This window comes from Strix aluco, chromosome 3, assembly GCF_031877795.1.
Source record: "Strix aluco isolate bStrAlu1 chromosome 3, bStrAlu1.hap1, whole genome shotgun sequence".
Lineage (NCBI taxonomy): Eukaryota > Metazoa > Chordata > Aves > Strigiformes > Strigidae > Strix > Strix aluco.
In genome coordinates, this window is record NC_133933.1 from 3282069 (window position 1) to 3306417 (window position 24349).

The 24349-nt window shown below is 41.9% G+C and overlaps 1 protein-coding gene across 2 annotated transcripts; it reads right to left on the minus strand.

Annotated features, from left to right (window-relative positions):
- Positions 1-1027: 1027 nt before the first annotated feature.
- On the minus strand, positions 1028-23250 carry FERMT1 (FERM domain containing kindlin 1). Of its 2 annotated transcripts, none has more exons than XM_074817187.1 (15): positions 23114-23250; positions 19086-19258; positions 16710-16943; positions 15031-15177; positions 14224-14437; positions 13121-13223; positions 11478-11585; positions 10472-10603; positions 10275-10324; positions 7572-7696; positions 6398-6504; positions 5456-5677; positions 4666-4790; positions 2594-2735; positions 1028-1318 (listed from the first exon to the last, which is right to left on the minus strand). In XM_074817187.1, exons 2-15 carry the CDS (start codon positions 19234-19236, stop codon positions 1145-1147), a joined length of 2034 nt encoding a protein of 677 aa, XP_074673288.1. In that variant the 5' UTR covers positions 19237-19258; positions 23114-23250; the 3' UTR covers positions 1028-1144. The 2 variants fall into 2 exon arrangements, with proteins under 2 accessions (XP_074673288.1, XP_074673287.1); XM_074817186.1 differs by having other exon boundaries at positions 19165-19258; positions 23114-23156.
- Positions 23251-24349: the final 1099 nt, after the last annotated feature.

Here is a 24349-nt window from a genome sequence, read left to right on the forward strand (position 1 = left end):
GAGGGATCTGGTGGAGTTGGGAACTGTCAGTGTGAGGTTAATGGTTGGACTGAATGATCTTCAAGGTCTTTTCCAACTTAGATGATTCTGTGACTCCTCCTAGCTTCATGCCCTCCTTGCTTTACTGATCACTGTGCATCGCAGGGCAGAAGCAAATGTCTTTCAACTCAGTGGATGTGCGTGGCTCCCTCCAGCAGGCAGAGCTGGCTGCTACAGATCTGGTTCCTCAGGCACAGTATCTCCGAGTAACCTCTCTGTATTCTGTGTTCCATACATCAGTAAGATCATTTCTACAGGTGTTTCAGCTCCTTACTCAACTTACCAACAAGTTTAAAATGAGATCTCACAGTGAAACAGAGTAACAGGGACAGAAAATAGAATGGCCCACACTCAGAGGCCTTTTTAACAAGCAAATTTTAAATAGTACCTAAAAAATGCTTTATCAAAGTTCCTCAAAAGATCAACGTTTTGAATCCAGTTTTGCCAAGATTAATGCTTTTTTGTAGATGTCTGGTAGCTTCTCTGGCTTTAGGGGAGCTACGTAAGTGGATGACGGTAGGCATGGGCGCTACATTTTTGAACAATTGTGTAAGCGCTACTTGGGTTGATAGCTCAGTCTGCAGGACTTTGGAACACCGGTGGAATGTTTTCTGTTCCCAGTGCAAGTGTTAGTCAAGTAACGTAACTTTAAAATATGTATTTATTCAGCTTTAGTTCTGTTAAATGCTGGCCTTTTTAACAATGGCCAGTTTAACAGTGGAAGTCGCATGGCTGTAACAGAAGACAATTTGCTGTACAGTATCCTCAAGATACTTGTTCTGGATGCTTAAACAGAGCGTTGCAATTAAAAATACTAGATTAAAAAATGCCCAGTGGCTAGACACTATTTAAAACTTCTAGCTGTACAAAAGGAAAACAAAGATGATTTAATTTTCCTAGTGTTGATGACGGAGTTGCTGTACGGCATCCAGTGACCTTGGCTTCAATATTTAACAAAAACTGTAAATAGTCCAGTCAGATTACAAAATGGATCGACATATACAAGATTTATTAGTCAGCAGTTAACAATCAGAGATTTTTGTTTAATCTCTGGTCATCTTAGCTGCGGGGACAAGCAGGCAGAGGGAAGAGAGTTTACTTCATCTCATTCCTGACCTCCAGTTAATTTATGGAACAGATCTTCGTCCAGTGTTTCATTCTGGTCTTTGGAGCGGGTTGACAAGAAGATGTAGCCCCCAATATACTCATGGATGATTTTGCAGTCTGCGCTCAGACATGTGAAAGCGATAGAGACATTCTGATCAAACTCGATTGCAACCTAAAGAAAATATATATGGCAAAATTAGGAACAGAGATAAGCTGCATCTGGGAAAAAAGAGCAAGTGTGAAGCACAGCTGGACCACAAGTACTGTGATAGTACCTGTCTCTGCTAACCAAGATTTCTGGCTCTGCTGGATGTTGAGGGTGTTTGGCTGCTTGCTTCTCAATTTTCTGCTATAGCAGGGCCCTCTTGTGGCCACATTTTTTTTGCTTGGTGAGGCAGGCAACAAACCCATGCTTTTAACTAGGTTTTTTTCTAATGATGTATAAAGTGAACACTGAGAAGACCAGGAATGGCACTCCTGACTCGTCCTACACTTAACCGATAATGTTTAATACTGTTCACTGTTATGTGCTGACCTTAAATCTGCTTTTAGGGTCCAGGTTTTGATTTCCAGCTACTGTCAAGTTCTGAACCTCACCAAACTGGGGATAATTGCTAACCATGGATTCTGCCTTTTTTGGGAGGGATTTAAAGCAAATCCAACAGCTTTACCCAGGATTACAGGCTCTGGCACAGGCACAGGCAGGAGAGTATTAGGGATTGTATCTGATCTCTTGTGGCTCCTGCAGATGGATGCGACAAACTGTGTAAGCAGGAATTGTTTCCAGGCTGCTTGAATTTCCATCAGATCACACTAGTTTCACCCCAGAAGTCTACAGTTTACAGAGCTGGCTCCAAGCTTTCAAACCCAAACTCTCCAGTGGACTGCTGGGCAACAGCTGGCGGCGCTGAGCAGCCTTCATTGGGGTCAGGAGCACCCCGGTATACATCACCCAACGGAGCTTCTTCCTCAGGACCACGTACTGACACAGAGGAGCTTGCACCCTGGCCTTGTAATCCCCATGTGGGATCTGAAAGGCAAACTGGGTTCCTGTATCCTCAGTCTGTAATAAAGACTGAATCACCACAACTTGGAGGAGGATGATGCATGAGCTAGACCACACAGAGGGTTAAAATGAGATTTTTACGGTGACAGAGCAGTAAACATAATGGGTTGGAATTTACCTTTGAGTCTCTGTATTTCACCCCATGAAAATCAAGGGCAACTTATAAAGAATAAGCTTGGTAGGAACCTTTTAAAGCAGAGATCTTTTAGTTTCTGAATTTTGACTACAGACTCCATTAAGGAAAATTTTAGACAGCTTATTTAATAACATGTCACAACACATTCAAAATCTTTTCACTCTGAGGTTTAAAAAGATTTTCTGAAAGCATCTTCCAGTGTCTGAAATGTAATGACTGAATGCAGAGAGCTGTTCCAGCTTTACCTGGCGTATTTCCCAGTTCACATTCCACTGCTTCATGTTGGAGAACCTCCATGTTGTGATAGGATCTCCTGTGGCTATATCTATTCGTATCAGCCTGTTATAGGACACCCCAAGCACATCATCCTTTTTGCTTCCTTTAAACCTGAAAAAAAAAACCCCAAACCTTTGAGCAGATCTGGTTTGCAATGATTTCCGTCGAGAGAAACACACACCTGCCCTCCTCCGAAAGTGCAAAAAACGTGGGAAAAGCCACAATGGCCTGGGGTTGAGGAGAGCTTGGACCCTTTGTTAGAACAGTATTTGTTACAAAGCGAAAATGTGGGCTGGTGAACCCTGGTATATGATGGAAAATAATCAGGCAGGCAGATCTGGCTGAAATCTTTCCAATTCATTGTTTTCTGACAAAAAATTATTGTTCTGCCAAAACGTATGAAATTGATTATATTTTTACTGGAAAAACGTCAATGATAATTTTCCTCGCTTCATTTCACTAATGTTGAAACGTGTTCTTCTAGTTATATTCACCTAAATTATATATGCATATCAAAATAGATTTATTATGTATCACCACTAACTTATCAAAACAACTGTTAGCAATGTATGCATGTTTCTGAGTATAAATCACATTACAGAAATATTGAGACATTTTAACATTTCAACTTTCTTCTGATTAGAGATGAAAAATAAATACAAAAGTATCAGAACTTTTGGGGGACAGAAATTTCTGAGTTGGGAATAGCTAGGAAAAAAATTACTCTGGTAAAGAAATTACCTTCCTCTACCTTCATGATGAAAGCTGGAAGAAATCTCAGTATTTTTGATCCTGTTTCTGAACCTTCTCTCGTTAGATGAAGCTGGTCCTTAGGGAAAGATTGTGACCCGGACCACAGTTTGTGCCTTACTTAATGTCCCCACTGAGATATTGCCTCTCAGTTTGCAGAAATTCACCACAAGATGTTTTGCTTATGCTACAGAATGCAGTTTAGGTGCTGGGTGGGTTGGTCTGTTTAACAGAATTAACGGTGACAGATGGGACAAAACGCCTGTATCTAGGTTAGTAAATAGTGACAGGGAACATTCCTGGGCACTGAACTCCTGTTCGGTTCAATTGCTAGAAGAGTCCCAGGCAGAATTCTGGCTGCAACCAAGCAGCTCTTTCTCAAATGACTCCCAGGTACGGCGCAGGAGCTGGAACATCCAAGGACCAACATGATCTGGTAGTTCACGTGAGGCTACTGGGTTTTGGGAAGCCAGGGAGTTTCAGAGTACGGATGTGGGCTGTTCTATGCCAGCTGGACTCTGTGCCAGAGAACGGTTCCCAGCTGCTTCAATTTATACCACAGAGGATTCCTAAGTAGCCCTGGAAGAGGTGTTAAGCACAAACTAAGGAAGATGCCTCCGAGTATAGTTGTGTCAGTACTTTTCACTTTTTTTGGTGTTTTGTCAAGGAGAAAGAATGCAGGTCACCACGCATACTCAAGGTAAGCGTCCAGGGAAACTGCTGTGAACGCAACAGGACCTTCCTTGTGCTGACTGCTTTTCCAGAGTCACCTAAAGAAGGGATTGTGTTTTCTGTTTTCTTAGTGAAATGCCAAATTATGCTGAGCAAAAAGCATTTTATAATAAAATCTGATCCAATTTATCATAAAATTTATTATAAAATCTGATCCAAAATCCAAAAAATCTCATCGTCTAATCTAATCAATCCAGTGAGCAAGAGTTGGGGTGAACAAATCTGTTGCAAACCTGTGAACACCAATAAGACACGCATTTTTTACGTTTTAGTGAGTTTATGTCAATAAAAGTTTAATCCTAGTGGTATGTTACTTCAGGCAAGACCCAACAGGTCTGTGTGAAGGCAAACATAACGGAGAGTCTCACTCCAGGAGTGGAGCTACTGAGTGCTACTGCTGTAGAAAAAAACAGCAGTATGGAAGTTACAAGAATTCAAAAAGGTCCGAGGGGGAAAAAATAAGAGAATGTTTCCAGAACAGGGAGTCAAAGAACTTCCTGCAAATCACTGAGCGTGAACACGTGATGGCAGCCTGACATCGCTGTAATGCTGTGATTACCTGACAATGTAGTAGGATAAGCCAAACTCGGGGAGGGACTGCCATGCTTGAATAAAACGCAGCTTGGCCTCCACCAGGGTCATCTGGGAGACATTTTGGTGGGCTTCCAGAATACGAGCAGCCAACTGGGAAACGCAGGAAAAGAGAAAGGTTTCAGTTGACTGGAGAACAAAAATACCCTTGCTTTCACTAAATCAAACCTCATTAGCTCTGATGCCATGTTCAGACGCTTAGTCGTCACCGCTCGTGCAGCTGTACTGCAGAGAGCCCCTGGGGACAGATCCTGAGCTGCAGGGGCAGAGCAGCACAGCAACGTGTCAGGTCTGGGTTTGTGCTGTGCTGGGTCTCGCTCCAGAATACTGCTCTGGAGACTGGCCTGAGCACCGGTAGGCTGAATTCTTTCGCAGCCAAAGCGGGGGACAAGGAATTAGGTGGAGAGGAAGGAGAGGCACCCAGGCCAAGAGGACGGGAAGACACTTGTTTAAGATGCAGACAATAACTTCCTGCCCTTAAAAACCTTCCTTTCTTATTCTGAAGAGACTTTTGGGGACAGCGTTATCAGGAGGAGAAGATGCTGCGTGACTCAGGAGGTGGTGTGGATGTAGGAGGAGTACTTGGGAGAAGTGCTGAGAGACCTGTCCCTGTGTTCAGTTTAAAGAAAAGACCTCTTGCAAAGGGACAAATGAGTTTTGCAAGATGATTCTACTGCATGGTTTCCAAATGCTGCTTTGATCCAGCCTCATCCTCTCACTGGAACCACCCATGCCCAACCATCAAGCCATGCTCCTACCTGCTTGGACTTGTATTTTCTGGTATAACGTAGCGAGACAAAGCATTCTGGTTTCATATCTATGCTTTCTGGGTCAGAGACAGCCTGGGGAGACATAGTCCAGTTCTTCATCTTTAGAAATGAAAGGATCTTGTGGACCTCAGGATGATAAGAGCTATCGGCCATCGTTTTGCCTTTTGAGGCTAAAACGCAAGCAGCCATCCACCGAGCATATTGAGTCTCCTGCAACAAAGACAATTGTTTGGTATGTTTGGACAAAACATTTAGGAAGATGGCTACTGCTCACGCACTGTGTGGTAAAACCACTCTGGAGTTATTCTGCTGAATTTGGGTGGATGTGTAGTTACCCTGGTACTGTTGTTCTTCCCTGATTGGGCTAGTTCCACCTACAGACTGCCTTTGCAGAATAGTTAGGTTTTACATTTTCAAAGAAATCCAGTACTCTGGAATAGAACGTCTTGGAAATTTTACTGCATGACTATTTTCCACCTAATGAACGTTTTTGCATCATTTGGATTGATACATTTCAATACAAGTGAAATAAACTGATATGGAAAACTAATGTAAGATCCTTATCACGCTACCCTCATCTGAATGGGGAGAGTTCTAATTAAGAAAAAGAAGGGAACAAAACCCAAACTTCAGTCCTCTGAAAACACTGGAACAAAATATTGTAACCTCTTTTTACTTCTTTGATAGTTTGCTCTTTTTTCTTCCCAGCAGCTTTACTTGGAAACCAACTATAAACACAGAATTATTGTCCTTTTGTCTCCTCAACCATTAAGTATTTGTTAGACCACCACATCATTCTTAAATTTCACTAAACATGTAGATAATAAATCCTCTGCAGCATCCTTTCTATACAAATGCTAGAACAGGGCAATGGGTCTTCTAGACAATCTGCCAAGAAACCCGGAATATAAGCTTTCCCTTATTACTCACGTTATCACATCTTAAATACATTTCGTTCATGCCATCAGCAACAGGAATTAGTAATTTGATTCCAAACTTCTTCGCTGCAACATTTACATCTGGTACAATCTCACATCCTAGATCACAGAGAACCAGAAAGCAATGGATTTGTTTAATTAATACATCACTAAGTAAGTACTGATTAATACTAAAGAACGGTGCTTAATGATTGTTTTCCTTTGAGATCAAGGGCCAAGACTTTCGAAGCTTAGGCCTAATGAAAGGTTTCTGTTCTAGTTCACTGCCAGGTCTGGCTTGCCAGGGTGATGAATGCTCTGAGCTCAAAGAGCATGTTCGTTAGTCTGAAAGAGAAAGGATGCAAGTGCTCTCAAAACCTCAGCCTGATCTTAGGAAACGCTCAACACTTAAAATGGGCCGCCAAGGCTGTGGGCTACTTGGTGCGGTTCCAGCCACCCTGGCTGGTTTTACCAGGCCTTTATCTGAGGATTTATTACTGAGGATATGCAGACTGGTATGCAAAGCCATTTGCTCACAGGGGTCAATCTTCTTTCTATTTCAAAATTTCTTCTAGGCTGAATCCTGGCTCCCTGATGCTGAACAAATGATGGCCCTGCAGGAGCAGATGTAGGTGGAGGCTTTATATGGTGCTGGTGCTTGCTGTGGGTGCACCTGGGGTCTCTCCTGCAAGAGAAACTGGCTGGAGCCATGGAAATCCCCATGCATGAACCAAACAAGGCCCAGAGAAGGTCTTGGAGCTGTCCCTCCACAGCAGTATATATAGATGCAACCTACAGCATTCTTCTCCACTGTGTCATCCATAATCCCCTCGTAGCTACCAGTGTGCGTTTGCCCAGGACAGAGGTGAGTACTACCATTGAACACAGAGTGAAAATATTTGGAAATAAAAGCGTCACACAGATCACATTCTCTATCCGACTCATCTTGAAGCGAATTCAGCAATACATGGCATTTTACAAGCCAGGTCCAGATAATCTTGGTTTGGGCTAAGCTACTGAATCCTTTTTGTTTAGGCCTCTTCTGCAGATTGCTCAGGAGTCTCAGTAACTGAAGAAGTTTTAAGACTAAATGCTACTGTGCTTGCCTTCCTGAGTCTTGCAGGGATTTCTTGATTTATTCAGTTCATGAATGCAACTGAAAAAGCAAAGGAAAAGAAAATTCCTACCTTTTAGGTTTATCTTCTCAATAGGTTCTCCCTGTGCGGATTCCTTGTTTTTAAAATAAGATACTGAAGTGTCTTTAAAGACAAACCAATATGGCTTGATAGCTTTGAGTGACAGCTTCCTGGGCCTAAAAGAAAAAAAAAAATCCCATTTGTTTATTGTGAAATGTACCAATTACTATGTCACTCACAAATATTACTATTTGTAATAAATGTAATACTGTAAATAAACCAGTAAATACTGTTTGTCACAAATATTACAAATTACTTTGAGGTCATACACGTGGCTTCAGTTGAGTTACTCCTACTTGTGTCAATGAGGGGGGTGGTAAACACCTGGAACCAATGCTGCACCCAAGTTATCCCAGGTATGGATGTGATTTTTACCCCAGATTCTAGCTGAATCCCATCTATGATTTTTCTTGGGTTTTCTTCTTTCTCTTCTATGTGCTTGTTTTTTACTTTCTTCAGTTCCTAATCAAAGCCATTCACTTCTAACAGACTAGTTCTGCTTTTTACATGAACTCACTAACGCTCATGTAACCCGCTAGTCTGTTAAAACTAGCTTCAGTTAAAAATTAGCTTCAGTTTTTCATAGCTGCTTATCTACAAGATTTACACCCATAAAACTAACTTGTACTCATTAAATTGTAAGGAAATAGAGACCATCTTTTTGGCTTTATCTGGGTAGTATCTAACAGAAAAAAATTCTATTCCTTCACTAAGTTTGTAGAGGTTCCATAGCACTCCAAGAAAGGGTAATAGTTTAAACCATTCCTTCCACTAGGGTAGTGTTACTCCAGCTCCTCACACATGTATAAAAATGAGGATTGTATCTAAATTATTTTACTTAATTTCAATACTTTGCAAATGCAAACTGATTTCTTTCATGGAGTAAATTTAAAAATACCTACTTTGGAATTGAGAATGAACTGATAGATAGTAATGGTCAAACACAACTGTTGTGCCAGCTCCACCTCTCTCCAGCAAGAGATAAAAATCATAATTAATTCTACTAAGAATACACTAACAAAGCCACAGGGCTCGGGGGGAGGCAGGGAAATAAAATCCCAGGTTCAGTATATTTCAGGAGAGAAAACCACAGGTATTAGCACTATTTTAGTGGAGAAATAATTCACAACCTGCTACAAAGCTCAACAATGAAGTTAAAAAGAAGGAAAAAGAAAAAACCCATAAATTCCACCGTCTTTTTACTACATCCCTTTAAACCTAAGATGATGGTACAAAGAGTATACAGCTAGCTGCAAACCAGTGATTTATGATACCCACTCTTGCCTCCTCCAGAGCCTTTCTAGAAATCCTGGTTTAGAATTCTTTCTATAAAATGGCGATTTTAATGTTTAGATTAAAAAAGTAACTTGGATTTTCAAAGCTGCGAAATATTTTGGCTTTTAATTTTCCAATACAGTGACATTCTTCAAAAATAAGGGACTGTAATTTTTTCAGACTAACAAAATTATTTTTCCGGAAAAAAAAAAGTTGCTGAAAACTTTTTTGAAAGCTTGTTGCTGTTGTTGTTTTTGAAAAAATATTGTAATTCTCCACAATATTGTCACCCACCTGAAAGTAGTATTTACAGGTATGCTAATGTGGTGCATATTGTGAATGAATGTGAATAAAAATTCACTATATAAGAGAGTCAGGAGTATGACAAGCAGAGCTTTGCGTTTAGGTTTACAATTAGGCAAAGAATTATAGTAACAAAACGTTGTTGTTCCTTTAAAGAAACGTTTTACACCTTACCTAGTTTCTACAATGTTTTAGGTTTAGTAAGTGATTTGTCATGTACATAGGAAATTTTTCATGATGAAAAATAACCGCCAAATGCTTTTAAAAGCAAACAGCTCCACTGCTGGGGAAAAATAAACAATCCATTGTTAGAGGTGAGTAACTGACGGAACTTAAAAGGCTTAAATTCTCTTTCATCTTAAGCCACCTTGGAAAAAAATAATTAACAATTCTTAACAGTTAACAACAGTTAAAAATTTTCAGGTGCAGTTTTCACTTCACTGGCTAGAAATATGAGTTGTCAACATAATGAATCTGATAAATATTTGTGCAATATAAAACTTTATCTTTCTAAAACACGAAGACTGTTTTGTGAGAAAAGGCATTACAGATATGAGGTCACTGCAGGCATTTAAATAACCCATGAATCAAGATATTGCTGTGGGATCACAGAAACTCATTTTGATACTCGAAAGAAATAGACACCATGTTTGGTTAGAAAGGGGTAATTTGTTTGTTTCTTTTGTTTAAAAAAAATAAATAAATCCCCAGGGTTGCTTTCAGAGGTTCTCATCAGGGAGAGCTGAAAGTTTTTTTCTAGTTTTTCATTGGCAAAAACCAGTAAAATGTGACTGAAAACAAAACTGTAGACTCTTTTGTTTATAGAGATGATGATTGATGAGCACTAGGAAATGTAAAGAGCCTGGTCTTTTAATAAGCATAAGTATAGCTGCCCCAGCACCCCAAGAGCTAGAAAGATTTCCTGAGAATCTTGCTCAGAAGGAGCGAGAGAAAGATTTGAAGAGGATGATGTTAGGCTAGTTAGACCTATCTGGTATATTTGTTAATTTATAACTGTAGGATCTACTGTTAGATTAGAATGAAAAACTCAAAGAGATTTCTTGTATGGTTAAGCTTTTTGGTTTGTAGGTTTTATCATTAGTTTTAATAACTCACCTAACTAGCCTGAGATTATCAGCAAGTTTCGGGATGTCTGTGATGTCCTCCTATCAGGAATAATTAGGAATAATTTTAGTACAACACACTTTGTAATTGTCTGTTAACTCTGTTAAAAAAATTAGGAACCAGGTAGGCTCACCAGAGTCAATGCATTTGACACAGTGAAAGAAATTCTGGGATCTGAAAGGACATACCAAAATGTTACTTGCGTTTCCACCTTCCAGTGTCACTTCTAGATTAGAAAGTGCAGCTTCTACTTCATCTACTTCTGATTCACAGGTGAAATCTTGTGCCTCTGATGATAATGATAACTTGCTTACATGATACTAAAATAAAACGTCAGTATCAAATAGTCAGTACATCATTTGGCAACACACAATCACAGCATATGAAAACAGGCCATTTGGTCTTCTGGGTCTTGGTCAACGTGTGGCAGCACGGAACCAGGTATGTCCGCTGTGATCCCAGTGCAATTACTGAGAACAGTTTCCTATTTTAATTGCCAGTGTCTGTATTCCTTTGCTGTATAATCGTCCCTGTTCTGTGAGGCTGACTCAGTGCTCACATTTGCATCCCCAGTACTGTCAGCGCTAAGTGCCATCCATACCAGGTGGAAACTTGGCAGCAAGGTGCCGCGGTGTTCCGCAGTGGCAGGCTGTGAATATTTTGGCAGCTCCGTTTACATTTTAAAGGAAGGAATTTATTATTAATAACATTTGTGCCTTATTACCTACAGTCAGGGACTAAGCCACTCTAGGTTATGTTAAATTTCTACATGCTCCACAGCGTCCCTATCTTCACATTGTGCTATAGCTTTTTTTCAGTCTGTTGTGAATGTATGAATTTGTGTTTTAGAGAAATTTTCAGGAAGCATATGTGAGAGGATGGTAGCTGGTATGGGAAGCAACCCTTCACAGTAATCTCCTTCAGAATAGGCTGGTATCAAAGTTACATCCTGGGTATGGTTTGCTTTAGAACATGTTAGTCAATGGTTCCATAACAGTATGTGTCAGTTTGAATAATGGTGTGCTGCTACTGAATTTATTTGGTTTAGTTGATGGATGCTGCTTATTGTTTCTCACTCAAATAGCAGACCCCCAATCCAAGCAGAGCTATCAGCCTGGGCTCTATCCTAGTCTTGTCCTAGCTTGTGCCTGCTTCTCGAGAAAACAGGTTTCGCAACTTGGATCAAGTACGTGCCTGTAGTGCGGCGAAGATCAGCATTTCTTCCTCTGTGCAGTCAATTTCTTCTAGCAGGATGGCCCAACGGGCTTGTTCATATATTTGGTTTATTCGCACTGCATCATACTGTAGCAAAAAATAACAACATTGGTCATTAATGACCATCAAGATACAGATTCATGATCACCTGCAGCTGATCTAACATTAGGCTGAAGCCATAAAGGTTGTTTCCTTCCTCCTGCCACCTCTGCCCTGCTGTATGTTCCTGTCCTTCGCTTGTACTAGCTCATGTGATTGTGCGTAGGGTCACGGTGGCTTGCTGATCCAACAAAAAATTAATCAGAAGTCCTTGGCCAAAGCAGAAGAGGAGATTAAGACATCCTCTTTTGTGGTAGGAGGCCTTGGACTGGCTTAATCGAAATGTGAAACCACACTATGAGAGTGAAAATAACGTGACAGGGCTGATATGAATGTGATATTCAACAGCTTTGTACTGCCAAAAGACAGAAACTCTTATTCCTCACTTCCCCTCTTCTGCTCTTGGCTGTTTCAGTTCTGGCTCTAATCTTTGCACTGGCCTGACGTTTGTCAGATCCTGCTGTGAACCGCTTTAATTTCTTATTATCTACTTGGTTAGTAAGCTGAAGTGACTCGCAGGAATATTCAAGGCCCAGAGCTGGTGAAAAGCAGGTGATGGGAGGGTAAACCTTGGCGAGTGACCTCTCCCAGTAGTGGTGAGCTATTTAGTTGCCTGAAGCAGTTTCAGGTTATTTCATCCTATGGCTCAATGGCTGGCTGGGGCAAAGAAGGGAAATATTTGGGCTGCTGAAGTTGAGACACGTACTTGAATTTTAGTGGGGATGGCATTTCACCCCAAAACATGCCACCTGAACTAGAAAGTGCCCTTCTGTTTAACTGTTTATGCCCAGAACAAAAGTTTTACAGAAAATAATGTGAAGGCCAAATCCTCTAAAATTCACATTCGAACTCTTGTTGAATTACACTGGTCAGTGACTGTGCTTTAATTTTACAAAATGTATACCCAAGCTGTAAAACCACTGGCTTAACACAACCACCATGACTGACTTTTTGTGGAAATAAAGGCAAACGAGAAGCAACTTGAGAAAAACATTTAAGTGATTTTTGAAGACTTAAGTCTTGTTTTCAAATGGGACTTAAAACACTTTTGCTGAACTTTCCAAAGGTATTTAATCACTGAAACAAATTTAAGTGCCTGAGGGCTTCAGCCCAGAAAAGCTGAGTATTCAGTGAAGGGCAGTGGAACATAAATGTCATTTTTAGCTCCATTTTCAAAAACAGGGCTTATACCTCTCCATCATTTAGGATATTGTTAGTTTAGTCTTCCCCTTAATTTTTCTTGTTAAAAGAGAGGCAGAAAGTAAAGCAGCCCCTCTGGAAATCTGGATACTGTTTCTGGTGCTCTCCAGATCTCATCTTTATTCTTAAGATCTTATTTCAGGTGAGAAACAGTGATTCAGTGTCCAGAGGGGAAAAGTGCAGCCTTAGCTGAGGGGAAAATGTTGAATTTGATCCCTGACAGGCCTGTAACAAATCCTAGCTAAAATTCAGTATCCTTGTGCTACAGCTCCTTGACATGAAAGCAGGCAAACAATGAATAGCAATAAAAACAAAGCTCTTACTTTTGGATTCAAATCAAAGAAAGTGTAATATTTAAAGCGTAAAAGAAGTTGATCGTCCTCCAGAATGCCTTGTTCCATTAGTGATCGAGATGAATCTAGCCAGCTGCGGAAGAAAACAACCCACAGATTCATCTGTACAGGAAAAACTATCACACCTGCAGAGCTCCAATGTAATTGTGAAACAAAAGTGGGAACAAACAGCTCTGATTCCTGCAAGTCTGGGGAAAATTCACGTAACTCAAGAAGGTGGAATGTTCACATGGATTTCCAGCTTTCATTGTATAAACACAGTACCTACAGTCTTCCTATTTTTTTCTCCAGCGCTATTCAAAACATCAGGAGTAGATGCCAGAAACTGAGCAGCAACTAGTTGTGGGGTGACCTACACCGGTGAGATTCTTCTTGATCTCCAGAAATGGGAGATTCATTTAAGCCAGGGCAAAAGTGTGCCTGTAATATTCAGAACTCCCGCTTTTCATTTCAGTATTTGCTGTTTTGTAATTCTAGCCACTCCTGTCCTCCGGTGAAATCCAATGAAAATATCCAAGTCACTGTTAAATGCTCCACAGATCTAAAAATGACAATCCGTATTTTAATGCTAGAGAGACAATCCTCTCAAACACTTGCACCACTACACCCCTTAGTGCTTTGTATTCTTCCGTGGTGTACAATAAGCAATGTTTGCTCATGCATAATTCAATAAGTCACCTATTTGTAATGCATCAGAGCTTTATTGAATTTATCCGCGTGTGTATTTCCACTGTCCGTTTAAAGCCTTTAGAGTCTGCTATCCAAACTATCCCTTTAGCTGTGCCCACAATGCTAAACTGGATTTAGCTTCCTCTAACAACAGAATTTAGTCCAGAGCCTGCACAATTCCATCATTCATCACTTTAAAACAAAATTGCCTAACCAAGAATGCTGAATAAGGAAAAAAGATTAAAAAGTATTTCTGAAACCAAACCTACATCAAATCATGTTTTTAATATCAATATAGCCATATATCAGGTTTGTTTTCAAATTCTGCTTTACACTTAAAAAGCTGGATTAATGCTAAGCCTTGTCAAGCCCGGTAACAAAGATCTCCAAGAGAAGCATCTTACCCTGCGTTGAGTTTGGCTTTGTCAGCTAAAGTCCGAGGCTGGTACATCTCTGCTAACGTTTCTGGAGAACAGATGGGATGACTGAAGGCGAGGATGCTGCAGTTCTGCTCAGTCAAGGGACTGTCGCTGAACCAAGTAATTGTAGAAGAGGCTGGTGTCCCACTGATGGGATCGTAAACGGGTGTCATGGTTTTACTATATAAACCTGGGCTTCCTGCAAGTTAAGAGAGTAATGTATGATTCCAGGGAAAACTGCCTTCAGACTTAGGCAGGCTACCACTTTCCATTGTAAAAAACTAACCCTTTTCTTTCAAGACAGTCTCCTATCTCTGCTGTTTACAGCAGGCCTCATCCTTTCCCAGGTGAAGTGACCTCAGGGACAGAAGTGCGCTTTCCTGTTCTGTGAGATATCTCAGTTGTGTCGGAGGTAGGAAACACATTACTTTCAAGCTTTTATTTCTCGTTTCCCTTGCAGGTTGCCAAACTTGTTGAATATTTTAAGAGCGGTCTCACATTTTCAAAGAGCAGCAGCACATCTTGTGTGCAGGGCCATGGCTGATCACCTGTTTTCTGGTATGGCCTTTTCTCATATCAACGGAAAGGGAAACATTTAAAAAGACAACAGAAAAATATTGATATATTGGAGATTTCAGCAACTTCTTGAAGTCACTAATTTCAGGCCCACTGTGTCTCTCTGACTACCATCCTACATTAAACTGGCTTCCCTGGTTTTAATTGTGTAACAAAGAATTTCTTCCTCTTTTGACTTTCAGTCAGAAGAATAAAATCATACTGATTTTTCATTACCTGATAATCCAGAACTCACTGGAGAGTTGCACAGGTTTAAAATATCTTCTGTAACTGGTTCTTTGCTGTTCTTGTCTTTTTTCTTTTTCTTTTTGAGTGTGTCTTCTGACTGCTTTAACAAAGAGAGTTCTTCTGACCGTCTGATATCTACAATGGCAATTTGGGAAGTGAACCAAGATGAAACATTTGAAACTTAGCAAATTAAATCCAAAAAAAGCCCATGGTTGGCAATAGCATCGGGGAAGCACAATGTTGCAATCTAAATTTTATTTTTAGCAGGTCGAAAGCAGTGTCCGTGGAAAATCCAGTAATTCAATAACAAGGCCAAAGACTTTGGGCTGTGAGAGTGAGTTTTGACAGGGCTTTTGTAGGAAGCAGAACTGCCTTTTAGAACACCAGGGAAACACTCTTTCTCCCTAATGGCTCTGCAATCACCTTTGAGCATAATAACCTCAATGAAGTGGCTGACTTACGAACAAGCAAGAGCAGAAATGGAACCACTGTATTTGCAGTTCATGTCTTTTATTATTCCCTGTATTTCACATACAAGATTCTGTCTTGCCTATACACTATTCCCAACACACTACTGATTCAGAGGTGTATTGCCAGTTGCAAACCTGACACTTCTGTTTCTGAAAAACACTTTTATCCCAGGGTAAGCAAAGACATTTTTGACAGTATTGACTCATGAGAAAAGTTAGAGGGTTCCTTACTGGCTCAGTCTGGAAGAAAAATGTGAGTAGAAATATTTTATTTGGCCAAATGTCAGTTGAACAATTATGGCATCATTTTATCACGGCTGATAAGTATAATAAAAACATACTATACCTTTCACAATCCACTGCTACACGATGAGATTGAAAGCTGCATTGTGGTCAATATGAGGTAGTAAATTCCTTCTGAAGATGAACGTGTTAATGGGCTAAGCTTTGAAGATCTAAATTAAAATGAGGATTTTAATCCCCATTTTACCCTAAAACAAAGGGATTCTGAAGACTGTTTGCAGATTCGACTTATTCCTGTTGCTCACAGGCACACAGGTCTGGCATGCTCCAAAATCTCATCTATTTGGGGGTGCTCCATTGTTGGAAAGAGTAGAGACTCGGGACTCAGTGCTGCAACGCATTCACAGGCTTGTGTGGGGTAGTTTGGTATGCCCTGACCTGAAGAGGTTTGAGCATATAAAAGGTTTGAACATTTAAAACATGCTCCCTCTGAAGCAAATACATATAACTAACAGGCCAAGTTGAATATCATTAATTCTAGTGAAAATAGGTGTTAAAGCAGTTGACACCCACAAAATTGCCTATGGTGAAGGCTTGTGTGGGAGATTGATAAGCTCAAGCTTTTAGTCAATGGCATAGAATAAGCGGGGCTGAGTCCCGCTCATGGAGGACAAAGATCCCTACAAAACCATCAACAGGACTTTGACTATCCAGTACTCCTGAAGCTCATGGGACACATTTCTGACACTGTTTGCATCAGTGATCACAAAGACTGAGAACTATCAACATGCACTGGATACTAAAAACCAAAAAATCTGTCTTTTGATCTCGGGTCAAGTCTATCATATTTCTCCTTGAGCTAAACAGTTTTGTGAGTAAGGACTTCACATCAAAACAAAGTCACCTAATAAAATGCTCCAACTTAGTTGCCAGAGGGGATTTAGCTTTACTTACTGAGAATTTTGCAGATGTCACTGACAGCTTTGAATACCATAGAAGAGAAGCTGACTTTCAGTCTCACAGTCTTCATGTTTGGCAAGCGAAGCCGCAGCATTTTGTGCTGAGTAGTAAAGAACAGCTTAGCATCTGCCTGCACCCCGCATTTATCGAGCGTCCAGTGGGTTTTCAGAAGCCAACATTTTTTTTGCTCCCACCAAAGAGCATAGTCTGACCAATCTCGTGATATTTCTAGGAAAATACAAAATGGTTATTAATAAACTACGGAGCAAGTGTACAAAAAACTTGGTTTGGAAACAGTGCTCTGCAAATGGGAGAATTTATTTACATTAAAGCAGCAGCTACAGTTCCTGAGACCTAGACCCTATTTGCTGAATACTTGTGGCAGTCGCTGGGACCTAAGTTTGTTCTCCCTGAAGAGTTAACCTTGGTGATGACTGTGGCACTGCCTTCATCTTGCAGATATCCACAGGGAAAGTGCATCTCCTGAATCTGGTGCTACACGTGCTCCAATGCTGCTTGGATTGTGCTGGGATACGGACTAGTAACAAGGGTACCCACTTTGCAACTTGAAAATCCTCCCACAAAACTTTGTGTGTACCCAGACGGGCACAAGTTCTTCCACAATCTCCTGGGAAGCGCCGCTGAACAGCTCATCTCTATCGTGTTAAGAACAGCAGTGAGTCCCTCGAAGCTCTGGTGACACACAGCTAAGGGCTGTTCTCAGCTCTCCTCTTTAGACCTACAAGGATGTTCACCCAAGTGCAGCCCACTTAGGACAACTTTACAGTGGCAACATTCTTTGAATAATCAAGGAGAAGAATTATTATTTTGGGAATGAACCCTGTGACAATCAGGAAAGAGTTAACAAGCTCTCTAACAAATAAGGTGACCTGCTCTACCGCACAGAATGTAGAAAACTTGTAAGAGAAGTAGAAACTTGTAAGGGAGGTAGAATGGGCATGATGTGACATGGCACAGTTAAATCTTTTATTATCTTGTGCAGGAGGGCAGGCTGGTGGGACTGACCAGGGACTGACGAGGGTTGCCTACAAAAACTTCTCAGAGAAGTCAGGCCTGCCAAGAATTGACTGTCTTGTTGCACTAATAGGAACTTGCCTGTGTTTTGCTTAAGTAAAGAATGTTTGTGTATTTTGTACTTAGAAAATACACAGATAAAGTAAGGCTTGCTGAATCAAGAACAGATATAGGACTTTTTTTAAGAGTTTTGGAGGGGGAGAACAGGGGCTATTCTCTGATTACTCTTGAGCAGTAAGCTATCGTGGCCTGAAAGGTGTCAAAACCTTAACTAAATTGACATGAGCAGCACATGCATAAGGAAAGAGATAAAGCATTGCTGCTCGCAGTTCCATGGGGAATTCCAAGATTAGATGACTTCCCAGATGTCAATGATATGTAGTAGCAGGTAAAGTTTCTGTGTGATCTTAGTCAAGTTGTTTCAGTCTTCTGCATCATTTGTCATTCCTCCTTATCAGCTCGGCCAGGTAGAGGCTATTCCTCAGCGTGTTTATAACGCAGTAGAGCCCTATCCTATTTTGGAGTTTCTTGGTAAAAATTGTGTCCCAAGAGAGCTGCTGACATGAATTGCTTTGTTACACATGTCCTTTAAATATTATTCAATATAAAAAGGTTTTTGCACTAGTTGAGTACTAGTTATAAAAATACTGTGAAAAATTACTCTTCTGACCCAGTGAGAACTCTGGCTACCATTGGTTTGCTGGCTGAATTGTGTGTGTAACTATGCAGAGAAGCTGGTAAGAATGTATCACAGATTTGCTGTCTGCTTTAATGCTAGAAAGAGATTCCTTGATAAAAATCACTATCTCCAAGCAGAGCTTTTCCATCACAAAGGGTGTTTGTGTAAAAATCTACTGAATGTGAGCCTTTAGGAAAGAATAGCTTGTGCATCTCCCTTTGATTTCCTTCAAAACTCGTGTCTGAAAACCAGACCTTTCACTTGGCAGTAAGAATTTTGAAAGTATTAAGTTGCCGATTTTAAATTTCTTGACGCTATTTTGCTGAAGGGTTTTGTTAGAGTTCAGTTTTTCTCTTCTTGTTTGTCTGAAGTCAAGCTATGTAAAAAAGTTTCAAGGAGTCCAATTATATTTGTCTAACTGGAAGACAAAAACAAAGTAAAGTTTTGTTTGTGATAGCATTGGGGCTTTAGTCACAGACAGGGGTTCTGGCCACATAAAAACCCTGAGTCTGCAGCACCTACATGCTCAGTGTACCATTACAAAGAAGTAAGTGAGGTGGTGCCATTTCAAAATGCACAGGAGCCTCTTTTGGCAGAGGGAAAGCTGCATGTATTATTTTAATAACACTGTGTAAATTAAACAGGTCTTTACTCACTGATTTGTTCTACTAATTTCAGCATCACTCCTCCAATATGAAGGTCCCCTGTGACCCGTAGTAAAAATTCCTTTTGTACCTCTTCATGCTGATGATCAACTGTCACCACGAGCTCCCAGGAGTGAGACCCATATTCACTTGATGAAATCATTTTGGAAAGGTCTATGTAAGCTCTACAAAAACAAACCAAACAAACAAGGATATTTTCCCTCCATTCTCTGAAACAAATGCATTTCTCCATAGTCTCAAAATACTTCCATGCTGCCAAGACTTCACAGTGGCCTTGGCTGGAACTTCAGATGTGTTATCTTGTTACCTCTGATCTAGACTCTGCTCTCGTGATTACTTTTGCAAGATAGGCATGTGAGGTTTTTGTCTTTATTCTGACTTTGCGCCCCCCCCCCCCCCAACTCAAGCATCTCCAGATGGGTTGAGATAGTGCAGTTTTACCCCCCACTATACAGTGCTAATCTGCCAGTCTGGCCACCGGACAGCCTGCAGTTGTGGGTGGGATCTCTTTTGGCAATCTGTCTGGTGAACAAAGGAATTTCATTGACTTGTACGCTTAGGGCTGTAATTTTCACTGCAAATGAAAGTTTACACTTGCAGTCCTGCCAGCTTGGTCCCATGGGACCAAAACCAGAAAGTAGTTTTACCTATTTGGGTAGATGTGAGGGGAGACAACTAACTTTAATGGCTCTCTGCCAGCAATATCCAGGCACGTAACTGCAGTTTCTGCTGCCTGTCTGCTTGGACAGAGATGGAGGCATGTATCCTGCCTCAGCAGGGTGAATCGTCTGAGATCCCACCAGGCTCCTGCCAGGACAGGTAAACAGTAATCATGCCAAGCCAAACTAGACAAGATGCTCAAAGCAGAAGCTTTGGTTATCATCAGCAGAGTTCTGCTAATTACCGAAGAAAGAGCTTGTAGGTACAAGGTGACTGATGCCACAGGAAGGATTTGTGGTATTTAACCAGTGAGAGAAGTTACCAGATTAGCACCCAGTGTCCTCTCAGACTGAACCCTAAGAAACAAGCCTTTGCAGCTGAATCTTAGGCAGTGAAGTGGATGAATTCCATTTATTGCCGACTTTCAGCAATACCTGAGAACCCAAGTCAAAGAGACTCTGGTAAAGGTGCTGCATGCAGACTGCTTCTAACATAAAAAATAACTAAGAGTTGTTTATGAAGGAGGCTAGAGGGGATGTAACAACATCAACAGGCTTTTGTGGATCTTTTTAAAAAGAAGTATTCAGTAATTTAAAACCTTTAGCCTAAAAGTTAGGTCAAAACCAGAAAAATCAAGGACAGTTGTCACAGGTGAGGAGTGAGAGAAGCAATGACCTTTTCTAGGTCCGACTGCAAGACAAGATCAGACTAGCTTAGGTCACGCTACTGTAAAATTAAGCTAAAGGTTAAATATAGCATGCCTAGGAACAGGGTGAAAATTTAAGTTCACCTATTTACCCGATTTATAATATCAAAGCTTTATGTTACCGACTAGATAATAAAAGAGGGTTTTAGTGCCAAAAGATACTACTCCAGGGCAGAGCCCAGTTCAATGTTCATTCTGAGGTTCCCTTCCAGAGGCAAAGGAGGCTCTTGCACCCAAACAGCCAGCCTGTTACAGCTTAATCTTCCCCAGACTTTCAGGTGTTATTCATGTTTCTTAACACCTTACAGTTGAAGAATTTCAACAGGAAGACTTTTGATATTTTGTTACATTACATATCATGCAGTATTTGTATTATGGAGTACAACATAAATCAAAGTCATCTATCTGTTCCAGTGCAGTTCTTTTAAAATCTCTTCTCAGAACACTAAAGTTGTAGGCTTGGTTCCCTGAACTCCTTTGGGCCTAGGCAATGCCTGGTGTCAACCCTCCTGATATAAAATTTGGTATCAAAGGAATAATAGAAATGTGGTGGTAATGACAAATTCTGCTAATAAGAAAAAGTGATTCCAAAGGTAAAGGCAATGCAAATGTATCTCTTAAAGATTAGATTGATTCCCCCCCCTAAATGAATGACAATATAAATGAAACAATCTGTCGAGCTCAAAACCATCCTTTCAGGGGAAAATCACATTACCAAGGAGTTTCACTAGATCAGTGCTGGGAGTCTGCCCTGAAATTCTAAAATCATGATGACTTATAGACAGCCTTAACTCAGAAAACTGCAACTTTATAATCATATGACTCCAAAAGGCTAATTTACAGGAACAGGAATTTATACTCCAAGAGGCTGCTTTACAGGAACAAATGGTACTGTTAATTAGGTTCTTGGATGTGCCAGCCTACACCTTTTCACCAAACAGTTACTAAACCAACAAGGGTTGATACTTCTCCAAGAAGTTTGCTTGTTTTGCCTTGGTAAATAAAGACATTGTGCTGGACTCTGGAAACCACTATGGCTCTCCTGCCTCCAGGATAGAGCTTGAATTTTGAATTTGTGCTGCTCTGTGCTACGTGGATTTACTAGCTTAGGTTTGTGTTAGACCAGGGTGTACCCAGTGGAGGTCCTGAAGGCAAAACGTCCAAGACACAACTCCTGAGATGGTCTCCCGGGCAGATGAGGCTTTCAGCACAAGGGCAGTGCAAGGTGTAGAGAACAGTTATCATTGCAAAACAGGAATCCTGACTTTAGAAAAGTCAAAATGCCACCAGTCATGCTCCCAAGCATCAATAACAGCTTTTAAAAAGAAAGAAATCTACAGCTGGCCTAAGCATGAGAACTATGTGATTTCATTTCAGGAACACAGGTATGAAATCTGGCAGAGGAACTACATTTTTGCCTACCTGTAGTCCACTATAAGCCAGTATTGTTACAGAAAAGCAGCAGTCTCATCTGCCCTCTTGTGCCAGCAAAAACATCTGGGAGCTGATCTGGATTTTTTTTTTTTCCCCTTTTTAAATTTGGTTTAGCTTCCCAGTCTAATTCGGCATACAAACGTTTGTGCTGACACGGGTGAAAATGAGCAGCCCAAGGGGTGGGTGAAACTCTTCCTTTCATTCATGCTGGCTTGCAAAAACCATGGCCTCAGTGCAGCTAATCCTGGCACTCCATCATTCCCTAAAGCTGCTCTCGTCCCCACTTCCTCTTCAAACCAGGAGGTTTCAGTTTGATGGTAAGAAAACACAAACACTAGTAAATCTATAAGAGTACGAAGCACAAACAAAGCCTAGCCTCGAAAAAGGGGCAAGCTAAGCAACAAGGACAATGATTGCGTATTTAAACCCCGGCGAAGCCAAACTGCCAGGGCGGGCTGTGCAAGCTCCATGGCTTAAACCCTTCAGATCAAGACTGGATCTGCTGCAGGAACGCACCCCAATTCCTGGGCTCCTCCTGGGTTGCAGCTGTATGGCCTGGCATAGGGAGATCAAAAAGGCCAGAAACGTGTCTCCAGGCTACTGCTGACTCTAGTCAGTGTTTCTACAGAGCATTTTAGCCAAGACAGCAATAAAAAAAAAGCAGCAATTTCTCTACAGATTAAGCTCTCCACAAATTTTAGCCCTTTACAGCCCTGAACTTCAAACTTTGTGTGGAAATACAGGAGGGTGTTACTCGTACTAGAGCGGGAAAAGGCACATTTTAAGGTCGAGGGGAAAACCAGACGATGGTGTTTCCCTGCGTATTTCTAAGACAGGTAGTGCCCCGGCATGTTTCAGGCGGTGAGTGCGGGGGGACACAAGGGGTAAAGAGGCACAGCTCGAGGGCAGAACAGGCCTCTGAGGAAGTGCCGGGCGGCCGCCGCTGGAGCGACCCCGGGGAGGAGGCTCCCCACAGCGCACCGGGATCGGGTCAAACCGCCGTTCTTACAAGCGCTCGAAAATAATAATAATAAAAAAAAAATGAAGGTAAAATAAAATAAAAAGAATCTGGCTGCCCGGCATGCCTCCTCCGGCCCCCCCGCGGGTCCCCGCAGGCAGGGCGCACCGCGCCGTGAGGGGGGCCCACACGTTCCCGCCCCGCTCGCGGCCACCAGCCCTTCCCGCCCTCGCTCGCGCGCGCGCTCGCTCGCTCGCTCACTTGCGGTCTCCGATGGCAGCGCCGTCCCTCACCTCCCGCTCCCTTCGCCTCCACCTGGCGTCTGAGAGACGGGCCGGGGAAGGGAGGAGCGGGTACCCCGAGGTAGGCGGCCCTTCCCTTTCCTCCGCCCCGCTCAGCGGGCGCGGCCGGGCGGGCAGGTAGGGGGAAGCCGGCGGCCGCTGAGGAGAGCGGCCGCTGAGGGGGCGGCCGCTGAGGGAAGGGCGGCTGAGGGAATGGTCGCTGAGGGGGCGGCCGCTGAGGGAACTGCCGTCGTTCTCCGCGGTTTTGGCGAGGTTCGGTAACTCGCCACAGGCGTCTGCTCGCCGTAGCGCCCACCTCAGAGCCGGGGCTGTTTGTGCGGCCGGAGCAGGCGGTGAAAAGGTCTTTCTGGTGAAGGCTGCCGGGGGAAGTTGATAGCTCAAGAACAAAGAGTGACAAAGCTGTAGCTGAAATACTTCCATATCTCCCTTTCAGGAAGTGAGAACTGGTGCAAAGATACCAGAAATAGGATTGAAAAGTTAATATTTAACTTTAGGGTAAGTTTGAAACGTCTGTGAGTCTACTTTAAGGCTGATGAGTCTTTGAAAAGGTAGCTAGGTAGATATAAGCCGATGTGGTGACTGCGGCGAAAAGGTTACCTCCTCCTGTCCTGAAAGCCTTCCTGTCTGGTGTTGGATTTTGGGTGTGAAACCCATGAAAGTGACAGTGAAACACCCACTGGAGCCATGCTCAGGTGTGCTGTAGCAAGGAGGGCTTGGTGGGGGCCTCCACCTCATTTATATTTAACTGAAACGCCGTAACTCTGAGGCCATGAAGCCATATTGGGTGTACAAGGGGTTGTTGCTTTTAGGCTCTAATTGTTGAGAGATTTGAGACTAGTCGGGGAAAATAACCTCAGTTCTGAGGGTGCAGTGCCAAAGAATAGAAAGGCATATTTGTGATGTAAGGATGCGTTACGATGTGCAGAATAAAAGTGGGTTGAATTGACTGGTGCTGGGCAAGTTCTTCTCCAAGAGGCAGATTCCCACAGAAAGCCTTTCTTGCCTTAAACTTTTGACTTGCTTTGGTGATAGAGTGACTAGATAAAACACAGTGGAGAAAAAAAACCCCAAAACCTGACAACAGGAAAGAAAAATAGAAAAAATAAAGGAAAAAGTTCTTTCAGATTAAACCCATCCTGGAAAAAGATAACCTGTAAAGGTTGCATCTTTGACACTCCATGGGCAAAAACCAGTT